Below are 20,742 nucleotides of genomic sequence, written 5' to 3'. Positions count from 1 at the left end.
TAGCTACAAAGAGATATCACAAAATTCGAATACTGGGCAACAACATTGCAGAAATGCAGTGTTGGTAACTGCAAAGTAATGCACATGGGAAACAAATAATCCCAAATATGTAGACAAATTGACAGACTTTCAATTAGCTGTTACCGCTCAAGACAGAGATCTTGGACTCATTGCAGGTAGTTCTCTAGCAACATCTGCTCAATGTGCAGCAGCAGACAACACAGCTAACTGACTTTTAGGACTTATTAGGAAAGGGATAGCTAATACAACAGAAACCATCATAATGCCACCATGTAAATCCATGGTACAGTCACACCCTGAACATTGCATGCAGGTCTGGGCTAATCCATTGCAAAAAAGGTACATTAGAGTTAGAAAAGGAGCACAGAAGGGAAACAAAATGATTAGGGGTATTGAACAGCTTACATATGAGGAGAGATTAACAAGACCGTGACTGTTCATTTTAGAAACAAAATGACTGGGGGTGGGGGAATATGACATAGGTCTATAAAATCTTGAGTAATGAAGAGAAAGACAAGAATTTAGGGTCTCTTGATTAAATTAATAGGCTGTAGCTTTAAAACAAACATAGGTAAGAATGTCACATAATGCAAAGTCAACCAGTGGAACTCATTGCCATGGGATTTTGTGAAGGCCAACACTATAACTGGCTTAGAATAGAATTAGATAAATTTATGGAGGACAGCTCCCACTGGATATTAGCCAAGATGGTCAGGGATTTAACTCCATGCTGTGGGTTTCCCTAAACCTCCAAGTGTCAGAAACTGGGACTGGGGATGGATCACTCAAAATTACCCTCTCCTGTTTCCTTTGAAGCATTTGGCACTGGCCACTGCTAGAGACAGGATACAAGGCTAGATGGCCCATTGGTCTGACCCAGTATGGCTCTTCTTATGCTCTCATTAATTTCCCTACCATTGTGGGGACCACAGGCATTGGACCACCTTGTTGCCTCCTATTGTCTGCCTGTGGCTATAATAGTCAAGTCTCCTGTGGGCTATAATTCTTTGGTTTAATTTCAGCTGTTGGGTTGTGTGTGTGTGTGTGTGTGGTGTTGGTTGGCTGTTATATGCAGGAGGTTGGAATAGATTATTTGGTGGTCCTTTATGGCTTTAAATTCTATGACTCTAACATGCACCCATTACAAAATCCTGCATGCACAGGCAACCATTTGTGCAACATTTACAGTGGCAGTAAACTGGCAGCATGCTGAGCTCAGGCGATATCCTGGCATTTTAAGTCTAGCTAGCTAACTTTGTACATCCAGGGATTAGTGCTTGAAACCCATAAATGAAGTTTAGTGCATATTCTTTTTGAAAATTTGGCCTTAAAAGCTTCTAAGATAAGAAGAATTTGTCACTATCTGCCAACTACAAAATGTATTTATTTTGAAAGTTTTGAATTACCATTTGTATTTCTAAGTTATGGGGCAAGATGAAAGGTATAAAGGGACTAAACAACCTTCACAACTGCTCAGGTCAGCTTATAAATGAAGCCCATGTAGAGTCATCCTTATAATCTAGAACCATAAAAAGATTAATTCAGGAAAAATATTTTCAATATTAAAAATATATTCTCTCACAAGTGCATGGCCTTACTGATAGGATGTCTATGGTGGAAGGTAAACATCCTTATTTATGCAAATTTCCTATTGTAACTAAGACCAGTTTTGTCCTTTGCAGCTAGCTGCTGTGCAGTGCAGTGCAGTGCAGTACTTACCTGTCACGCCTACAGAAGGCTTGCAGAGGGGTGAGGGGTCTACCCCATCCATAAAGCATCCAACTAATCATGGATAATCTTACTTAGCTATTATATAGTGGTTTTAATCTGCAGGTCTCAAAGTATTGTATAAAGGAGGGCAAGAATCAGTATCCTAATTTTACAGCTGCAGAAGCGAAGACACAGAGAAGCAAAGGGTCTTGCCTCATCACACAGCAGGTCAGTGGCAGGGCTGGGAATCCAAGTGGTCTGATCGCTGGTACAGTTTGAGTTAACAGGACACTTGTGTTGCAGGGGGCGAAGGGTGCTGGTGGAAATAAATGTTGCTTATGAGGCTGGCTGTATTGGTAAAAGGAAACTCAGTGGGAAATTGGCTAACCCTAGAATAGGACAAGGTAGAGATTGGAAGTGCAAGATTAAGGGTGTATAGAAAAGACTGTAGTGGGGAAAACTGGACCAGCGACAAGAGACATAACTAGACGGGGAACAGATGCAGGGGAGGGGAGAAAGAAAAAAAAAATGGAGCCAAATAATTAAAAATATATATAATGAAAAAAGACAAAGAAAAAATGGAATGAATATTTAGGTGTGAGTTGGAAGGAGTAAAAGGAAAAGCATGAATAAAAAGGGAATGAAAGAAGAAGAAAGAGGCCTGGAGAGAAAAAGAAGTGCAAGAACCACACACCTTTGATGTTAACACCTAAACCCCATAACACCTAAAAGGCTTGTTTCAGAGTAGCACCTGTGTTAGCCTGTATCTCTATCAAGCATTCTTACAACTACAATATCTACCTGCTGAAGTGAAGAAACAGATTGACAGAGCCAGAAGAGTACCGAGAAGTCACCTACTACAGGATGGGCCCAACAAAGAAAGTAACAGAACACCACTAGCCATCATCTACAGCCCCCAACTAAAACCTCTCCAGCACATCATCAAGGATCTCCAACCTATCCTGAAGGATGATCCATCACTCTCACATCTTGGGAGACAGGCCAGTCCTTGCTTACAGATGGCCCCCAAACCTGAAGCAAATATTCACCAGCAACTACACACCACACAACAAAAACACTAACCCAGGAACCTATCCTTGCAACAAAGCCCGTTGCCAACTCTGTCCACATATCTATTCAGGAGATACCATTATAAGACCTAATCACATCAGCCACACTATTAGAGGCTCATTCACCTGCACATCTACCAATGTGCTATATGCCATCATGTGCCAGCAATGCCCCTCTGTCATGTACATTGGCCAAACCGGACAGTCTCTACGTAAAAGAATAAATGGACACAAATCAGACATCAAGAATTATAACATTCAAAAACCAGTTGGAGAACACTTCAACTTCCCTGGCCACTCGAGTACAGACCTAAAAGTCGCAATATTACAACAAAAAAACTTCAAAAACAGACTCCAATGAGAGACTGCTGAATTGGAATTAATTTGCAAACTGGATACCATTAAATTAGGCTTGAATACAGACTGGGAGTGGATCGGCCATTACACAAAGTAAAACTATTTCCCCATGCTTAGCTCCTCCTCCACCCCCCATACAGTTCCTCACATCTCCTTGTCAAGTGCTGGAAATGGGCCATTTTCATTACCACTACAAACAGTTCTTTTTGCTCCTGCTGACAACAGCTCACCTTAACTGATCATTCTCCTTATAATCTGTATGGTAACACCCATTGTTTCATGTTCCCTGTGTATACATATATCTTCCTTCTGTATTTTCCACAATATGCATCAGATGAAGTGAGCTGTAGCCCATGAAAGCTTATGCTACAATAAATGTGTTAGTCTCTAAGGTCCACAAGTACTTCTGTTCTTTTTGCGGATATAGACTAACATGGCTACTACACTGAAACCTTTGATGTTAGCATTTTGTTTAATTTCTTTTTTGTTTACAATACATGGTAGCGTATTTCTCTTTTTCAGGCTAATCTTCCCTTGTAGAAAAGGAAAGGAAAGGAGTAGGAAGCCTGATATAAACCAACTTTGGCAAGCAGGTGGAGGAATACTGAAGTGGATTAGAGTCACAGGCTAGGGGAAGGTTCTTCAAGCATGAGGGGCATTGCAACACTTTCTCTCTAGTCCAAGCACTGATTTAATATTGATTTAAGTCTCAGAAGCAGGAAATTACAAGACACCAGATTAGGCAGATTTTTGTTAGAATCGCAGGTAGTTAGAAAACCAAGTTAGCACAATACTGAATCAGGCATATCTCACTGTGTTACGATGCCATCTATTATATACTTCAGATAGTTGAAGGGAAACTATTACTGAATTTTAAAAGATATTGCATATTGTTGAGAAAGTAAATTATGATTAAATCCCTTTTGCCTCGTATTGATCACAAAAGCTATCTAGCTGTACATATTTAGCTTTTATGGGACTTGATTCCATGATTAAAATCATTGATGGTGGAGCATGCTCAGTACCTTGTAGGCCATAACACCTAAAAGGCTTTTTTCAGAGTAGCAGCTCTGTTAGGCCAGGTCCACACTAGAGCGTTAAATCGATTTAAACAGCGTTAAATTGATTTAACGCTGTAACCATCCACACTACAAGGCACTTAAAATCGATTTTAAGGGGTCTTAAAATCGATTTCTGTACTCCAGCTAAACGAAAGGAGTAACCCTAAAATCGATTTTACAAAATCGATTTTGGGCTAGTGTGGACGGAAATCGAAGTTAATGGCCTCCGGGAGGTATCCCACAGTGCACCGGTGGCCGCTCTGGACAGGTAAAGGAACTCTACTGCTGGCCAGGTACACAGGAAAAGCCCCGGGAACTTTTGAATTGCATTTCCTGTTTGGCCAGCGTGGAGCTCTCAGCAGCACAGGTAACAATGCAGTCTCCTGAGAATAGGAAAAGAGCTCCAGCGTGGAACACACAGGAGTTATTGGATCTGATCGCTGTATGGGGAGAAGATTCTGTGCTATCAGAACTGCGTTCCAGTAGACGAAATGAGAAAACTTTTGAAAAGATTTCTAATGCCATGAGGCAGAGAGGCCATAGCAGAGACTCGGTGCAGTGCAGAGTTAAAGTGAAGGAGCTCAGACAAGTGTACCAGAAGACCAAAGCAGCAAATGGCAGATCCGGATCTGGCCCAAAAACATGCCACTTCTACGTGGAGCTTCATGCAATTTTAGGTAACTGCGCCATGACAAGCCCCCCCTTGTCTGTGGATTCAGAGGTGGGGGTAGTAATCTCAGCCACTGCTGATGATTCTGCGGACGGCGAAGATGTGGAGGAGGAACAGGAGGAGGACGAGATGGCAGAGACCACACAGCACTCCATTCTCCCCAACAGCCAGGAGCTTTTCCTCAGCCTGACAGAAGTACCCTCCCAGCCCTCTCAAGCCACTAGCACAGACAATGAAGCCATGGAAGCGATCTCTGGTGAGTGTACTTTTTTAAATAAAAACCATAGTTTAAAAGCAACCGTTTTTTAATGATTGATTTGCCATGAGGGCTTGCATGCAGTAGCTGGCATTAAAGTTACTGGAAAAGTCTGTTAACATGTCTGGGGATGGAGCGGAAATCCTCCAGGGACATCTCTATGAAGCACTCCTGGAGGTACCCCAATAGCCTTTGCAGAAGGTTTCTGGGCAGGGCAGCCTTATTCCGTCCACCATGGTACGAAACTTTACCAAGCCATGCCTGGAGCACGTAATCGGGTATCATTGCATGACAAAGCCTCGCTGCGTATGGCCCCGGGGATTGCTGGCATTCAAGAAGCATACTTTCTTTTTCTCTTTCTGTTATCCTCAGGAGAGTGATATCGTTCATGGTCACCTGTTAAAAAGTAATGTACTTTATTAAGGGGACAGAGATGACCATTCCTTCGTTTCTGCTTTCCTGCTCCTTTAATAAAAAACCTTTCCTAGCAGTTAGCCATGTGGGGGATGGTAAAAACCTGCACATTCCTACGGGGAGGTGTCTCTAATGGCGCTGACCATTTTAGCATTTGGGCAGCAGGAATTATCGCTGCTAATTGCCAAGGCATAGAGGGGGGAGGCGGGAGGCGGTAAAGTGACCTGCCATTACAGCAGACATGCAGAGTGGGGGGGGAAACCATTCACAATTTTCCTCTAGTGCTTAACCTTTCTGATGGCATAAGAAAAGAAGCAAAAGATTAGCTTTTTAGCAGTTTGGCTGCCAAGCATGAATGTTACCTGTTAATAGCCACGGGTACAGGGTAATAAAAGAGGTTGCACGGTTCACTGCCATTAGCCTTACCCTGTCCGCCAGCAAGCTGATTTGTAATCCCCAGACCTGTGTCTGTGTTGATTTCTGACACCACAGCCGCTAGCACTAAATACTAAAAGAATCAAAAGGCGACCTTGTAGTGAAGTGACATGTGCTACGTACGGTGAATAGTGTAGTTCACTGTGAAAGAGTATAACCATTGTTCTGTGAAATGTATCTCTTATGATCCTTCTATCACTCTTTTCCCCCACTCATGCAGCTGCACATTTTTCAAGCCTCCCTACCACAGTCCGACAGATAGGTCAGATAAGGAGAATAAGGAAGAAGAGGACACGGGAGGAGATGTTCACAGAAATAATGGCAGTAACTCGCAGTGAAAGAGCTCATCTGGGGGAGTGGAAACACGTGGTCGCAAAGTACAGGGACGCTGCCAGTGAACGTGAGGACAGGAGGGACGCTCGAGATGAGATGTGGCGGCAGGAAGATCAACGGTGGCGGGCTGCAACGCTGGAGCTGCTGCGCAATCAAACTGACATCCTCCGAAGTCTGGTGGAAGAGCTGCGGGGTCACAGAGTGGCACTCCAGCCCATGTTTAACCTCCCTCAGTACTCACCATGTCCCATATCTTCCACACCCAGACGTGTAAGAACGCGTGGAGGAAGGCTTTCTGCACCTGCCCACTCCACCCCTGTGGACAGTCCAACCAAAAGGCTGTCATTACATTGAAATGCCCTTAATGGCATTTTTCTTCCCTCCTATACTCCTCCCAAACCACTCCCGGGGTACCTTTTCATTTCTTTTACTCTTCTTATAAGGACATGCTATTCAAAGGCAGTGGGAGGGTGGGTTGGTTACAGATAGTAACTTTATTTCAATAAGCAAGCTGTTATGGAAGGGTGGAGGGAAGCTTGCTTGCAGCAGCAGGAGTCAATACATGGGGGGGGGGGGGGAGAGGTTCATGAAGGGGAAAGAAACACAGCAGTCACACCGTACCCTGGCCCATGATGAAACTTGTTTTCAAGGCTTCTCTGATGCGCACCGCTTCCTGGTGTGATCTTCTAATTGCCCTGGTGTCTGGCTACGGGTAATCAGCGGCCAGGTGATTTGCCTCAGCCTCCCACCCCGCCATAAAGGTCTCCCCCTTACTCTCACAGAGATTGTGGAGCACACAGCAAGCAGCAATAACAAAGGGGACATTGGTTTGGCTGAGGTCTGAGCGAGTAAGTAAGCTTCTCCAGTGCGCCTTAAGATGGCCAAATGCACATTCTACCACCATTCTGCATTTGCTCAGCCTGTAGTTAAACAACTCCTGACCACTGTCCAGGCTGCCTGTGTATGGCTTCATGAGCCATGGCATCAAGGGGTAGGCTGGGTCCCCCAGGATAACTACAGGCATTTCAACATCTCCAACTGTAATTTTCTGATCTGGGAAGTAAGTCCCTTGCTGCAGCCGTTTAAACAGAGTAGTGCTTCTGAAGACACGAGCGTCATGAACCCTTCCTGGCCATCCCACGTGGATGTTGGTGAAACGTCCCTTGTGATCCACCAGTGCTTGCAGCACCATTGAAAAGTACCCCTTGCGGTTTATGTACTGGGTGCCCTGGTGCTCCGGTGCCAAGATAGGGATATGGGTTCCATCAATGGCCCCCCCCCCCACAGTTAGGGAATCCCATTGCAGCAAAGCCATCCACTATGACCTGCACGTTTCCCAGAGTCACAACCTTTCGTAGCAGCAGCTTAATGATTGCTTTGGCTACTTCCAGCACAGCAGCCCCCACAGTAGATTTGCCCACTCCAAATTGATTCCCGACTGACCGGTAGCTGTCTGGTGTTGCAAGCTTCCAGAGGGCTATTGCCACTCGCTTCTCCACTGTGAGGGCTGCTCTCATCCTGGTATTATGGCGTTTCAGGACAGGGGAAAGCAAGTCACAAAGTCCAAAGAAAGTGCTCTTACACATGCGAAAGTTCCGCAGCCACTGCGAATCGTCCCACACCTGCAAAACTATGCGGTCCCACCAGTCTGTGCTTGTTTCCCGGGCCCAAAATTGGCGAGGAATGGTTAGAACCTCCCCCATTACCATCAGGAGCTCCAAAGCGCGGGGGCCCGCGGTTTCGGAGAACTCGGTCTCCAAGTCCTCATCAGTCTCGTCGCAGCGCTACCGTCGCTGCAGCATCCTCTCCTGCATTTGCTGCTCATGGTTCAGCATAGACAGCACGAGAATGCGTGAACTGTTTACAACGTCCACGATCAAGGTACTGATCAGACCAGGGTCCATGCTTGCTGTAAAATGGTGTTTGCTCACTTCACCCAGTAAAAAACACGCGAAATGGCTGTCTGCTGCTTTCAGGAAGGGAGGGGGTGAGGCTGTACCCAGAACCACCCACGACAGTGATTTTTGCCCCATCAGGCACTGGGGTAGTAACCCATAATTCCAAGGGTCAGGGAACACTGCAGGAACTGTGGGATAGGTACCCACAGTGCAACGCTCCTGAAATCGATGGACGCCAGGGACCATGGACGCACACCACCGACGTAAGGTGCCCTAGTGTGGACGTGTAAAATCGATTTTATAAACCCTGTTTTATAAAATCAATTTTACTAATATCGATTTTAAGCTGTAGTGTGGACGTACCCTTAGTCTGTACCCACAAAAAGAACAGGAGTACATGGGGCACCCTTAGAGGCTAACAATTTTTTTTGAGCATAAGCTTCTATGGGCTACAGCCCACTTCATCGGATGCATAGATTGGAACATACAGTCCTTTTTCAGGCTATTCTTCCATTGCTTCAAAGGACTGCAGGATTATTATCTTCAATCTGTCTTTAAATGTCCTACCCTGTCCCTAGTTATTTTTTTGTTGCTCTTCTCTGAAATTACTCCATTGTCAATATCTTTCTAGTAGTAAGATGCCTATAAATAAATACTACATGGGCTCACCAGGATCAGTTAGAAAAGGGCAATTATCTTCATTTTCCTATGATGCTTCTCTGTATGTATATCAAATCACATTGGCCTTTTTTTTTTTTTTGCTGCTATCACACATTCTCATTTGTCAGCTTTTTTGTTCACTATCGTCGTTATTTTTTGAATACTGTGATTGGTGAAAAGCAGGTATTGACAGGCTTCTACTTAAGCGTGCAATAGCAGTGCTGCCTTTCAGCATTAGGGCCTGACCTTGCCCCTTGCAGAGTTCGGCCATTAGGTGATGTAGTAGGTCTGGGCTAAACTTCTAGCTATGTGACATAGTAGTGTCTGAGGTGATGGAGAGAAGGGAACCAGAACATACTTGGGGACACACAGCCGAGAGATAGAGTCAGTATTTAATCTTCTATTCCACTTTTCTAAGACACCTACATTTCTCTAAAGTGTTTGATTTGTTGCCACACATTTTGATTAAAAACCTAAAACAAGATAATATTAACATGGCACACATTAAATGGATTAAAAACAGACTGATTGGTCTCAATGTAATTGTAAACGGGCAAGCATCATTGAGCGGGTATGTTTCCAGTGAGGTCCCACAGGAATTGGTTCCTAGCCCTACATTATTTAACATTTTTATCAATGACATGGAAAAAAAGAGAATCCTCACTGATTACATTTGTAGATTACACAAAAATTGAAGGAGTGGAAAATAATGAAGAGTGATTCAGAGAAATCTGGATTGCTTGATGAACTTGGTGCAGGAAAACAATTTGCATTTTAATATATCTAAGAACAAAGAATACAGGCCACTCTCACAGGATGGGGGACTCTATCCTGGGAAGCAGTGACTGAAAATAATTTGGGTGTCATGGTCAATAATTAGCAGAACATGAGCTCCCAGGGTGACACTGTGGCCAAAAGAGCTAATGCTGACATAAGAATATCATAATGGCCATACTGGGTCAGACCAATGGGCCATCTAGCCCAGTATCCTGTCTTCCAACAGCGGCCAATGCCAGATGCTTCAGAAGGAATGAACAAAACAGAGCAATTACTAAGCCATCCATCCCCTGTTGTGCAGTCCCAGCATCTGGCAGTCAGAGGCTTAGGACACCCAGAGCATATGCTTGCATCCCTGACCATCTTGGCTAATAGCCATTGATGGACCTATCCTCCATACACTAATCTAATCCTTTTTTTTAACCTAGTTATGATTTTGGCCATCACAACATCCCCTGGCACTGAGTTCCACAGGCTGACTATATGTTGTGTGAAGTAATTCCTTCTGTTTGTTATAAACCTGATGCCTGATGTCATTGGGTGACTCCTGTTTCTTGTAATATGTGAAGGAGTAAATAATGCTTCCTTATTCACTTTCTCCACACCATCCTCAAGTAGGAGGAGAGAGGTTGTTTCACCTCCATATTTGGCATTGGTGCAACTGCTGCTGGAATACTATGTCTAGTTCTGGTGTTCACAATTCAAGCAGAATATTGGTAAATTGGAGAGGTTTCAGAGAAGGGCCATGAGGAAGATTAAAGGCTTAGAAAACATGCGTTAGAGTGATAGATGCAAAAATCTCAATCTGTTGAATTTAACAAAGAGAAGGTTAAAGGGTAACTTGATTACAGTCAGTAAATATCTACATGGGAAATAAATATTTAATAGTTGGTTCTTCAACCTAGTAGAGAAAAATATAACAATCCAATGCTTGGAAGCTCAAGCTAGACAAATTCAGACTGAAAATAAAGCATAGATTAGTAAGAGTCAGAGTAACTCACCCTTGGAACAATTTACCAAGGTGAATGCTGGATTCTCCATCACTGACAATGTTAAAATCACGATTGAATGTTTTTCTAAAAGAATTGCTCTAGGAATCATTTTGGGAAAATTCTAGGCCTGTGTTATATAGGAGGGCAGACCAGATGATCACATGTCCCTTCTGGCTTTGGAATCTATTAATCTTCCATATAATAATGTTAATCTGTTATATAACCAATATATTTAGACATACAGTAGACCTGATTTTAGTCTCACTTCTGCTTTATAGCTTCATAATTCTATTGGGCTAGATCCTCAAGTAGTGTAAGTTGGCAGAGCTCCATGGACTTCAATAGTGCTGTGCCAATGTACATCAAGTTAGGATCTGGTCCATTGACTTCAATGGCTTTATTTCTGATTTATTATGGTGTGAGATGCGAATCAAACTCTCAGTCATAAAAATGCAATTTTCAAATCTAAACAGTCTAACCACACATACTATACAGTGAAATAAACTAGGCAAGTACAGAATGTTTTGAAAAGTCAACAAAATTTTCTGTGCATTTAGTAATTCACTGTTTATTAAACAATAAATCAAGATCCAACAAAAAAGATAATTTTTTACTGAGTATTGTTTAGTGAACTGAGAGCCTGTCAAAAGTGTTGCTGGGAAGAACAATTAATTGAGACAAATGTGAGTGCAAAGTCTCTCTTAACTTTAAAGCATGTCATTCAAAGTATACAATTTATGTGCACGATACAAATTTCATACATTTTCCTCAGTGACATTAAAAAGCGTAGTTTATTATAAACTGAAGTAAAAATTAAAATTAAAAAAGGTCACAGTTTTGTCATTGGTATGTGAAGGTTATTCCAAGGGCCCATCCAGAGCTCCTCTTCATCTGAGTGTGTGAAATTGCTGTGTGGTTCCAAGGGCTCTCTGACATCCTCATTATCAACAACAAATTCTTGCTCTTCTGTGCTTTTCATTTTGTTGCCCCCAGACTTTGTTGCTATGTTGTCAGCCCCTCTAGCAGTGGAGGTTAATGAGACACTAGATGGTCTTGTGTTCAGTTTGTCACTAGAAGATGGCCCCTTTGACAATGTGTTCAATGGGACATTCTCCTCATGCGTCACTGCTAGCTTGTCCAATTTCTTGAAGTGTTTCCCCAGTCTAACAGGGGATGTGACTTTTAAATTACTGGAGAGACAAACACGACGGGTTCTCACAACTGACCCGTTCTGCGCAATATAGATGTTGCCATTTACATTGTTTTGAATATTGGGGTTATTAAGACGATTCCTCTGACATTCCGGAGCACTGTCTTCTCCAGTTGAGCTGGTCTCATATTCTGGATCAACTACTAGCTTGATCCTTTTCTTTCTGGCCCACTGTTTGACAACAAGAAACAGTTTATTAAATCACAGCATAATTTATTATATTTTTTTCAGCTTTTTATATTCTACCTAGTGTTCCAGACAAATACCTAACATAAGTTATTTTATAACTTTTCATTTTAATTTGTATATAGATCATTTCCATTTAACTATGCCTATTACTGCCAAAAGCTTCAACATTAAACAATTTCCCCTACTCAATGGATGCAAAAGTATTGAGAAATCTGCATACCCGCTGTTCAACAAAATTTCAGCTAGATACCTGGTAAAGACAGAAAAATCTGACATATTTCTGAGAAAGCTCTCCAGGATTAGAAAAACATTATGAAGTTTTTGCTAAATCCACATCCACCATTAGACAGTCTGTGTGCCCACAAAAATAAAGTGATTCTTTGGAGACTTCATGACTTGACTGCATCACACCTTAAGGTGGAGGTGGGGGTAGCGAAACACGGAAAGCGTTATCTGGCTTTCTAGGAAAGAGGTCAGTCTGGGGACACTGATTCATCCCTCAAGGGAGGAGAGAGGATATAGGGATAAGCTGGGAAGGAAAAGCCCAGACCAAGCAAGCAGCTCCCACCCTTGGAAGTGGCGAAATACCAGGTTTGGTCAGGATCAACTGTGGGCACCGTGCTAGCTGCTCCTTTCTTTGGAGGGCTGGGAAGGAATTATTCCCTCACTGCCAGATTGGCCAAGGCAAAGTGGTTTTTTGTTTTGTTTTTGTTTTGTTTTTTGCCGTCCTCACAATTGGTTTGGGGAGGCATAGTTGGGGTGAGCACAAAACGGAAACTAGGCAATGATGTTGCAACTTATTATGTAAGTGTGGGGGGGATACTCCATAGGAAAGGGATGAAAGGGATACAGTGGTCAGATAAATAGATTGGTAAGGGATTTAAATTAAGTGTTTGTTAAAGGAATGGAAATGAGGAGGGATTCAGGGCTCCCACGAATGGCACAGCAGGGAGCCCTCTTTATAGCCCACCTTAATCCTCATTCGATTTGGGGGGGGGGTAGATATTAAGCTTCCAACAGTGGGTTGGCTAGGGACCAAAATGGAAAAAGGGGGAGGGTTGACAGAAGCCCCTCCACATAGATATTGCAATGATCATGGATTTACCTGCATTGTACACTTTTACCTGCTGGGTACTCTCAGACGAATAATAGTAAAGCTGTGGCCTAATTAAACCAAATTCAGTGTCTCCTGTCCTTCTTCCGATATGGCTGGACAATGGAGATTTTCCCTTCCAGAAACATGCTTAACAAATGTGTTGTGTAAATCATGTTATAGGTAAACCAAAATCAATTTCTCAGTTGATCATACATAAAACACAACATGATCACTACCATTTTATAATAGAAATTGGAATTTATTCATGTAAAACTCTGCAGAAATAGTTGTTCTTGGTAACTGCTAGTGCTAAGTGGTAAATACTCTGAAATCACTGGAAGTTTTCTTTGAGAACGTAAGTATTCTGAACACTTACTACACTGTAATGTCAGCTCAGGGATAGCTTTTGACATTTCTATTTTACAATAAAGTAACATGACAGTGGCATTTCAGGAAAAAAATTGTCTTAATTTCTCAGGCAAAGGTAAAGTGTTGACAGTACTGATTAAAAAACATGCCACATTATTGCTTTATGTAGGACCTGATGCACCAGTCCATTACACTGGTACAAAACTGGAGTAACTCCACTGAAATCAACAGAATTACACTGCTGTAAAAATGAAGTAACACAGTGGTACATCAGGCCTGCAGATTTTATAGATTTTACACTACATGCGGTATTTTCCATAGGCATCACAGAAGCTGAATGTCAGAGTTGTGACTTTATTTTGATTGTGGTTTACATAAATCCTGTTCACATTATTTTAATTTATAACATGAATCTCATTAGAAAGCTGCTTCCTTAATATAAAATGAACACACCTATTATCGCTCTTGAACTAATAGTGAAAGCTCCACGTTTATTCACAGAGTTCTACTGTTAGGATACAGTATACTGGAGCTGACTTCTACAACACACTCGTGCACACACGCCAGAAGAAAGGAGAATTTTAAAAAAGAGCAAATCATGCAATGTACAAATAAATGGTACTTAACATGCTTTTGAAAAACTAAACTTTGCACAAGTTACCTAAAGGGCTCTATTCTACCTTTTCATCCTTACACATACGAATCATTTTTTTCATACTGGCATGTATCTTTCGGTCAATGGGAAAATTGACTAGTTTCGGGAAAAGATCTGCAGTATATGTGCAGCTACAACTTGGGGACCAAGAACTGAGTAAGAAGAAAGGAATAACTGAATCTATATGCATTGCACATTACAAATATAGGGATGCGCACTTCCTCTTTTTACAGCCAATGGCAACGGTGTCAGTTTTAATGGCAACTGTGCAGCTTATACAGTAGTGAGCAAAAGAGATATATTATGTTCCAATAGAAGCTGTAAGGAAATTTGTTTCATAGATATATGAGATAATTGTCACAGTACAGTCTGCTCATGCTCGGGGACATATTTTGTTGCCTACAAGAATACTAGTCTCATACCTTTTGCTACTGGTTCCACAGTGCCATGGCACACTTGAGTGATGGCACAAAGAAAACATTTTCAAATTCATCTTACAAAAAAGTAAAAAATATTTTGCAAAAAAGGACATGTGTAAAGACAATGAGCTTGCAACAGCTGCAGGGGAGTCATTAAGACTTGAGTCCATGGTTTGTGGGAGTCACATATTCTTAAGGAGATGTTTAATAATGCAGATCCTAGTTTTCCTCAGTTTTTTCCACTCACAGAGGACTGCACCTCTCTGACATGGGATATCACAGAAGAATGGGAAAAAAAGGGGTACAGTACTGACTCCACTGAAATTAAGGATATATTTCCATTGACCTCAGTGGACTCAGGATTTTACCTTATATATACAAAAATGAGGCAGAACAGTAGCTCTTTAGCACAAGCATGCCCATATATATCCTCTATTTGAAAGAATGGGCCATTGCCCCCTCAAAACTTGTCAATGGTAATCTCCATATTGTCAGAGATAGCAGCTATAGGCAAGAAGTATGTTCGTCTCACACAGATAGTAAACACAAGTCTGACTTAATTTCCCATTCATGTGAATGAAGTATCCATTAACACAGATGCCAAGAAAAAGTTTGACAAAAAAGAGAACTGTTTAACTTAATAGCAAGTTCAAGTATACTAGAGAATCAAACCCTTTCCTCTTTCTATCCTAGCATGGGTTCACAACCTTTTTCTTTCTGAGGCCCCCACTCCAACACGCTATAAAAATTCCATGCCCCACTTGTGTCACAACAACTGTTTGTTACTGGGAACATGTTACTGGGTAGCAAGAGGGCAATTGCCCAGGGCCTCATGCCACAGGGACCCACAAAGCTAAGTTGTTCAGGCTTTGGCTTCAGCCCTGGGTGGCGGGGCTTGGGACTCTGGGGCTTCAGCCTCATGCAGTGGGACTTTGGCTTTCTGCCTTGGGCACCAGCAAGTTTAATGCTGGGCCTGCTTGGCAGCCCCCTGAAACCTGCTCGTGGCCTCCCAGAAGGCCCTGGACCCCTGGTGAGAACCATTGTACTGTAGTAACTGAATTGCAGCCTTTGTGAGACTTCCAGAGGCTGTTAGATTTGTCAGCTTACTAGATTTGTAGCTCACAATCCAGGTACTGGATCAAAAGTGTTGATCCATCTTTGGTTCTATAAACTAACGTTAATTTATGTGGGAACTGATTGTGAGTTTTTTTTAATATTAGAATTAACCTCCTACATAATCTACTGTTTGAGAAGAGCCGTGCAGTCTTTAGTACAATAAGATACTAGAAAGTGCCTACAGATTGGGTGTGTATACACATTTTTAACATTCAACATGTTGGCTGCATGAATTAGAGCTCTGTGCGGCCCAGCATCATGCAGCAGTAATTTCATATATGAAAACAAATGCAACTTGAACTTTAAATTAGAGTCCTTTCTTCACTATCATGCCAACTCTGAATGGAACTGGAACTGTAAAGCTCTAAAACTATAATTTCTGTACTGAACAGCATCAGATACTCCAGGTCATTGAATTTTAGAGAGCAAGTCCAACAGTACAGACACGACGTAAACTGGACTTTTCTTGCACTACCTGCAATAAAAAATGTGGGCGTAGTCAAGAAAAAAAAGTTGGCCTCTGTAGAAATTGCTCAAATAGTATTTAACATCACCCATATTGTTACAATGATTAAAGACACTTTGCAAGTAGTAACTGAAACCTGAATGCAACTGTCATAAGTGCACATTAAAAATGTCCATTTTATAGTGACTTTTTGGGGAAAATAATTCAACTTTTTTATGAATTCCTACATCTTGTTTATCTGATTCCATTTTCAAATGTGCTGCCTGAATTATTTGATACCCTCTAAACCCCAAAGTTTTGCCATGTTGAGACACAGGATGATCTAGATTCTACAGGAATGAGCACAGAGGTTAGGAATTCTAATCTTGACTCTGCCACTGATGCCCAAGACTGCAGAGAGTAAGCCACTTTTCCTCTGACTCGGTTTTCCCATCTGTAAAATGGAGATGATAATATCTACATTCAAGAGATTATTATTAAGATTAAGAAATGTTTGTACAGAATTGAACATGTAGTGAAATGCTATATTAGTGCTAAATGTTGATTATTGCTACGATAATTCCTATTCCTCATTGTGGCAGCTGCCTAGGGTGACCAGACAGCAAGTGTGAAAAATCAGGACAGGGATTGGGGAGTAACAGGAGCCTATATAAGAAAAAAAAACCCCAAAATCGGGACACCTGGTCACCCTACAGCTGCCTGAATGCCATAAATAAAATAAATATAAATTGCCTACTATATGCAGAAGTTTGTGACAAGCTAGCCATTACTGCTAATGTAACATGCAATAACACTTTGCACCATGACTTGCACAGTGCAGAAAGGGTAAAGGACTACTAATAAAATGCCTTTTTATTACAGGGTTAAAGTTAACACAGGGGAAAAAAAAGGGCATCGCTTCCTGTTAGTACTTTTTGGATTGAAATTCTATCAATGTATATGCACTTAGAATTACATTTGAGTACTTTCACTTGAGAAATCATATCTGCATAGCTTTCTGTGTTACTAATCTTAACAAGATGGCTATCAGTGCAATTGAAGTGTTTAGAGAGGATGATATTTTGTTATTTTGTTTCTAATGTTTTAATCAAATAGGTAGTGTTCATGAAAGATCATGCAGAGGGCACAGCAAACAAGACCATTCCTTACTGCAAAATGTACACCTACTGTTCTCTCTTTTTAAAAGGATGTGGAATCAGCAGCAGTCTCTGACTCTGATGCAGCAGTATCAGGAGTCTCATCTGATTGAAGTTTGCTGTGTTTTGAGGAAATCTTTTTCCTTAGATTCTCTCTTTTCATATTGGAATCAGAACTTTGAAGATCTGAATCTTGGGAAGCATCCATTTTACTAGAAAAAGTGGCACTCACTGAGCTCTTTGTCCCTCTGCTGCCTTTGGAAGTAACGCTATTTTCACTTTCAAGCCTTTTTGATTCACTCCTACTGAAAGTTTCTTCCCTATCCTTAGCATCTATATCAATCTCTTCTGTGCTTTCAGCCATGCTACCTCCAACACTAATATCTGATTTTCTTATCTTGCTCTGTTTACTGGAAGTAGTTTTTTGGCTGATGGAAGACATTTCAGACATAGTCCTATCACTTATATTGTCACCTGCCTCATCAGGGCTTGTATCATCTTGCTCCAAATCTGATTTTTCATCTTCCTCTGATAGCTCTTCTATTGTGTCTTCTATTTCGCTGCCAATTGTGGACATTTTGCTCTTGTAGCTGGATCCAGAACTCTTGTTTCTTTCACTGACTGATCCTTTAGAGCTAATTTCACTGTCAGAATTAATCACTTCTGACTTGTGACTGGAATCCCTTGTTCCTCCACTAGATTTACTTCCCTTACTTGACATACTAGTTCTTTCACTAACTCTTCTGCTATTGGAATCACTATACTCAGATCTGCTATAGGAACTCTGATTTGAGGATACCTTTGACTGGAAGTCATCTTCATCACTGTCAGAGAGTTTATTCTGAGAACCAGAGACTTGAGAAAGGACACTTTTTGACTCTTCCTCATCTTCTTCCTCTTCAGAGTGCTCAGATATGTCATCTTCTGATTCATCCTGTTCATTATCTGATTTGGATACAGAATGATCATCTTCTAAATCCTGAAAATCTTCCTCCTTTTCTTCATCAGAGTCCACAGTACTTTCATTGGTTTCATCTTGGTCCAGTGTCACTTTCAAATAGTCTTTATCATCTGCCTGAGAGGCAGAGATACTACTCCCTGCTGATGATTCATCATCATCTGAAGCAGCAGATTTTCTTTTTTTCTTCTTATCATAGTCATCAGAAACTTCACTATCCTCTGGCTCACTTTCTGCTGTGATATTAATTGAAATTCCTGATTTTGTTTCATCTCTTTCAGATTCACTCACCCCCTGACTTTCAGAATCTTCCTCTCCTTTTTCACTTGCAGATACTGAACTTTTGCTAGCAGAGCTCTGAGATTTGCAATGCTTTTGAAATTTTTTGGAAACACTAATGTGTTTTAGTACATGATTTAGTTTTCTGGTTGTTGAAGACTTGTCATCTGATTTCTGGAAATAATTTCCTTTGATAATCATGCTGTCTTCACTGTCCACTGGGCGAGCTGACATCAGCTTTGCATAATTGGAATCTTTGCTACTGCCTTTTACTTTCTGCAATATCATTGGAAATATCTTTGCTTTCTTCCATGGAGAATGAGCAGACTCCGTTGTTCCTTCTCGTTTGTGGGCTTTTACAGCTATTCGACTCAACTGCATCACTGCTTTTAGTTTCCTTTTCCCCTGACTGGTCCTATGTTCTCTTCCAGAACCATCTCTTAGATACATCCCACCACCTAAAGCACTACCTTCTATTTGATGCCCTGCTCTCTGGCTTATAGCTCTGTCTGTAGGACCTTTGCCTCGACTCATCCCCTGCAATTATGAAAATGGAACTTAATTACAATTTGAAAGACAGGTATTGTGAAAACTTGCTATCCTAAAATAGCTCAGCAGGAAGAGAACGAAGAGTTAATATTACCATGCAACATTTTTCCTGGAATCAAAACCAGCTTACCTTTTACCATATAGTTTTTTTTGCCAAAGTTTCTGGGACTGAAAGAAAAAATTTAACTTCTAGAATGCGCAATTAGTTCACAGTGATTTTACTCAGTTACGATACAAAAGACTGACTCAAACATTACAGCTTCTTTTCTAATTAATATCACTTTTTCTATCTATTGTATACTATTTCTGAACATTAAATTTAAACATATAACTTCATATGAATTTTTTTCTAGCATTCCCTTGGCATTTTCATTTATTTTTCTTATACTTCCTTGCCAAGCATTATGAGAAATTATTGTAGTAACTGTTGTGTTCATCTGCAGATAATAAGTTATAGAATGTTATATTCAGTATAACTAGTGCAGATATAAGTAATATAATAAACCATTGTTCAGGAATATAATTGTATATGAGGTAATATAATTTTCTTACTGGACAAGGAATCTATGATTAATGGAAAATCACTAAGTAGATTAAGAGCAGTATTGTAATTTTTAAAAAAGGAAAGGAGATGATGACATGAAACCATGCTCTTAAAACCTTCTATTTGAAAAAGCAACTTTCTTCTTGATATATCACCAATCACTACAATTGAAAATCCCAACCAGGTTTTATTGGATCCCTAATGCAATGACTGAAGAGTCCAAAGTTGCTTAGCTAATGTGTGCACACAATAATGCACTAATTAATTATGCAAAGAAAACCTGAAAAGGTTAAAAGACACTGCCTTGTTACAGAATACAATCAATGGAGTATATTACACTTACTTCTCCTTCAGTTGTTGATCCATGTGGACTGTAATAATAGCTGCCATCATTTTCCACAACCACTTCACCATACTCATCATACATTCCAGTTGGAGATAACAATCGGCGACGACTCCCATATTGTGGCAATTCGTACCTGGAAAAGAGACCTTTGACTTCAGATATTCTGTGTATTTATGTATGTGTGTGTCTATATTTATCTATATTCTCTCTCTCTCTCTCTCTCTCTCTCTCTCTCACACACACACACACACACACAAATGAAAGAGTTTCCCTGTTCTTTTGTTATTGTCTACATATGAGAAATTGTTGCTATTAAGAATATAATTTAAAACCCACTGAAAATAACAGAAAGACACTCAGATTTCAATAGGTTTTGGATCAGGCCAAAGATATTAGGTATCTTGGATTAATCAGAAGGCTCCCAAATTTGGGCACCTTCTTCCAAGTACCTGTTGCCTGTTTTTATTGGGAGAGTGACTGCACTGCTTCTGAAGTGGGGGGATGTTGTCCAGGCTTGCTGGGGGAAGGCACTAATGCTTTATGGCGGGTGGAGGGGGAAGGAGGTCACAAACTGCTGCAAAAAGGTGGGGGTGGTCAGCTTTGCAGTGCTGACTCTCCCCCTGGGAATGGGAGGGTGAAAGGTTTCGGAAGTCCGTTCTCCATGCAGCAGCACCCACCCTCCTCCCCTCAAGGTGCTAATACCTGGTTGGGTTAGGACCTGAAGGGGGCATTGCGCTAGTCACTCCTTTTTAGGGG

The 20,742-nt window shown here is 41.3% G+C and overlaps 1 protein-coding gene across 1 annotated transcript in view; it reads right to left on the bottom strand.

Annotated features, from left to right (window-relative positions):
• Positions 1–11,292: 11,292 nt before the first annotated feature.
• The window catches only part of PCDH15 (protocadherin related 15), a 1,406,570-nt gene continuing 1,397,120 nt past the window's right edge, over positions 11,293–20,742 (bottom strand). The window contains exons 40-42 of the mRNA XM_050959272.1: positions 19,984–20,119; positions 17,476–19,084; positions 11,293–12,037 (exon numbers count right to left, since the gene is read on the bottom strand). Coding sequence (XP_050815229.1) covers positions 11,484–12,037; positions 17,476–19,084; positions 19,984–20,119 — 2,299 coding nt within the window. The 3' untranslated portion in view covers positions 11,293–11,483. The remainder of the gene's footprint in view (positions 12,038–17,475; positions 19,085–19,983; positions 20,120–20,742) is intronic.

The sequence above is a fragment of the Gopherus flavomarginatus genome, chromosome 6, assembly GCF_025201925.1.
Source record: "Gopherus flavomarginatus isolate rGopFla2 chromosome 6, rGopFla2.mat.asm, whole genome shotgun sequence".
Classification (NCBI taxonomy): Eukaryota; Metazoa; Chordata; order Testudines; family Testudinidae; genus Gopherus; species Gopherus flavomarginatus.
The sequence above is the reverse complement of the archived record's forward strand: the minus strand, read 5'-3'. Positions and strand labels throughout refer to the sequence as shown.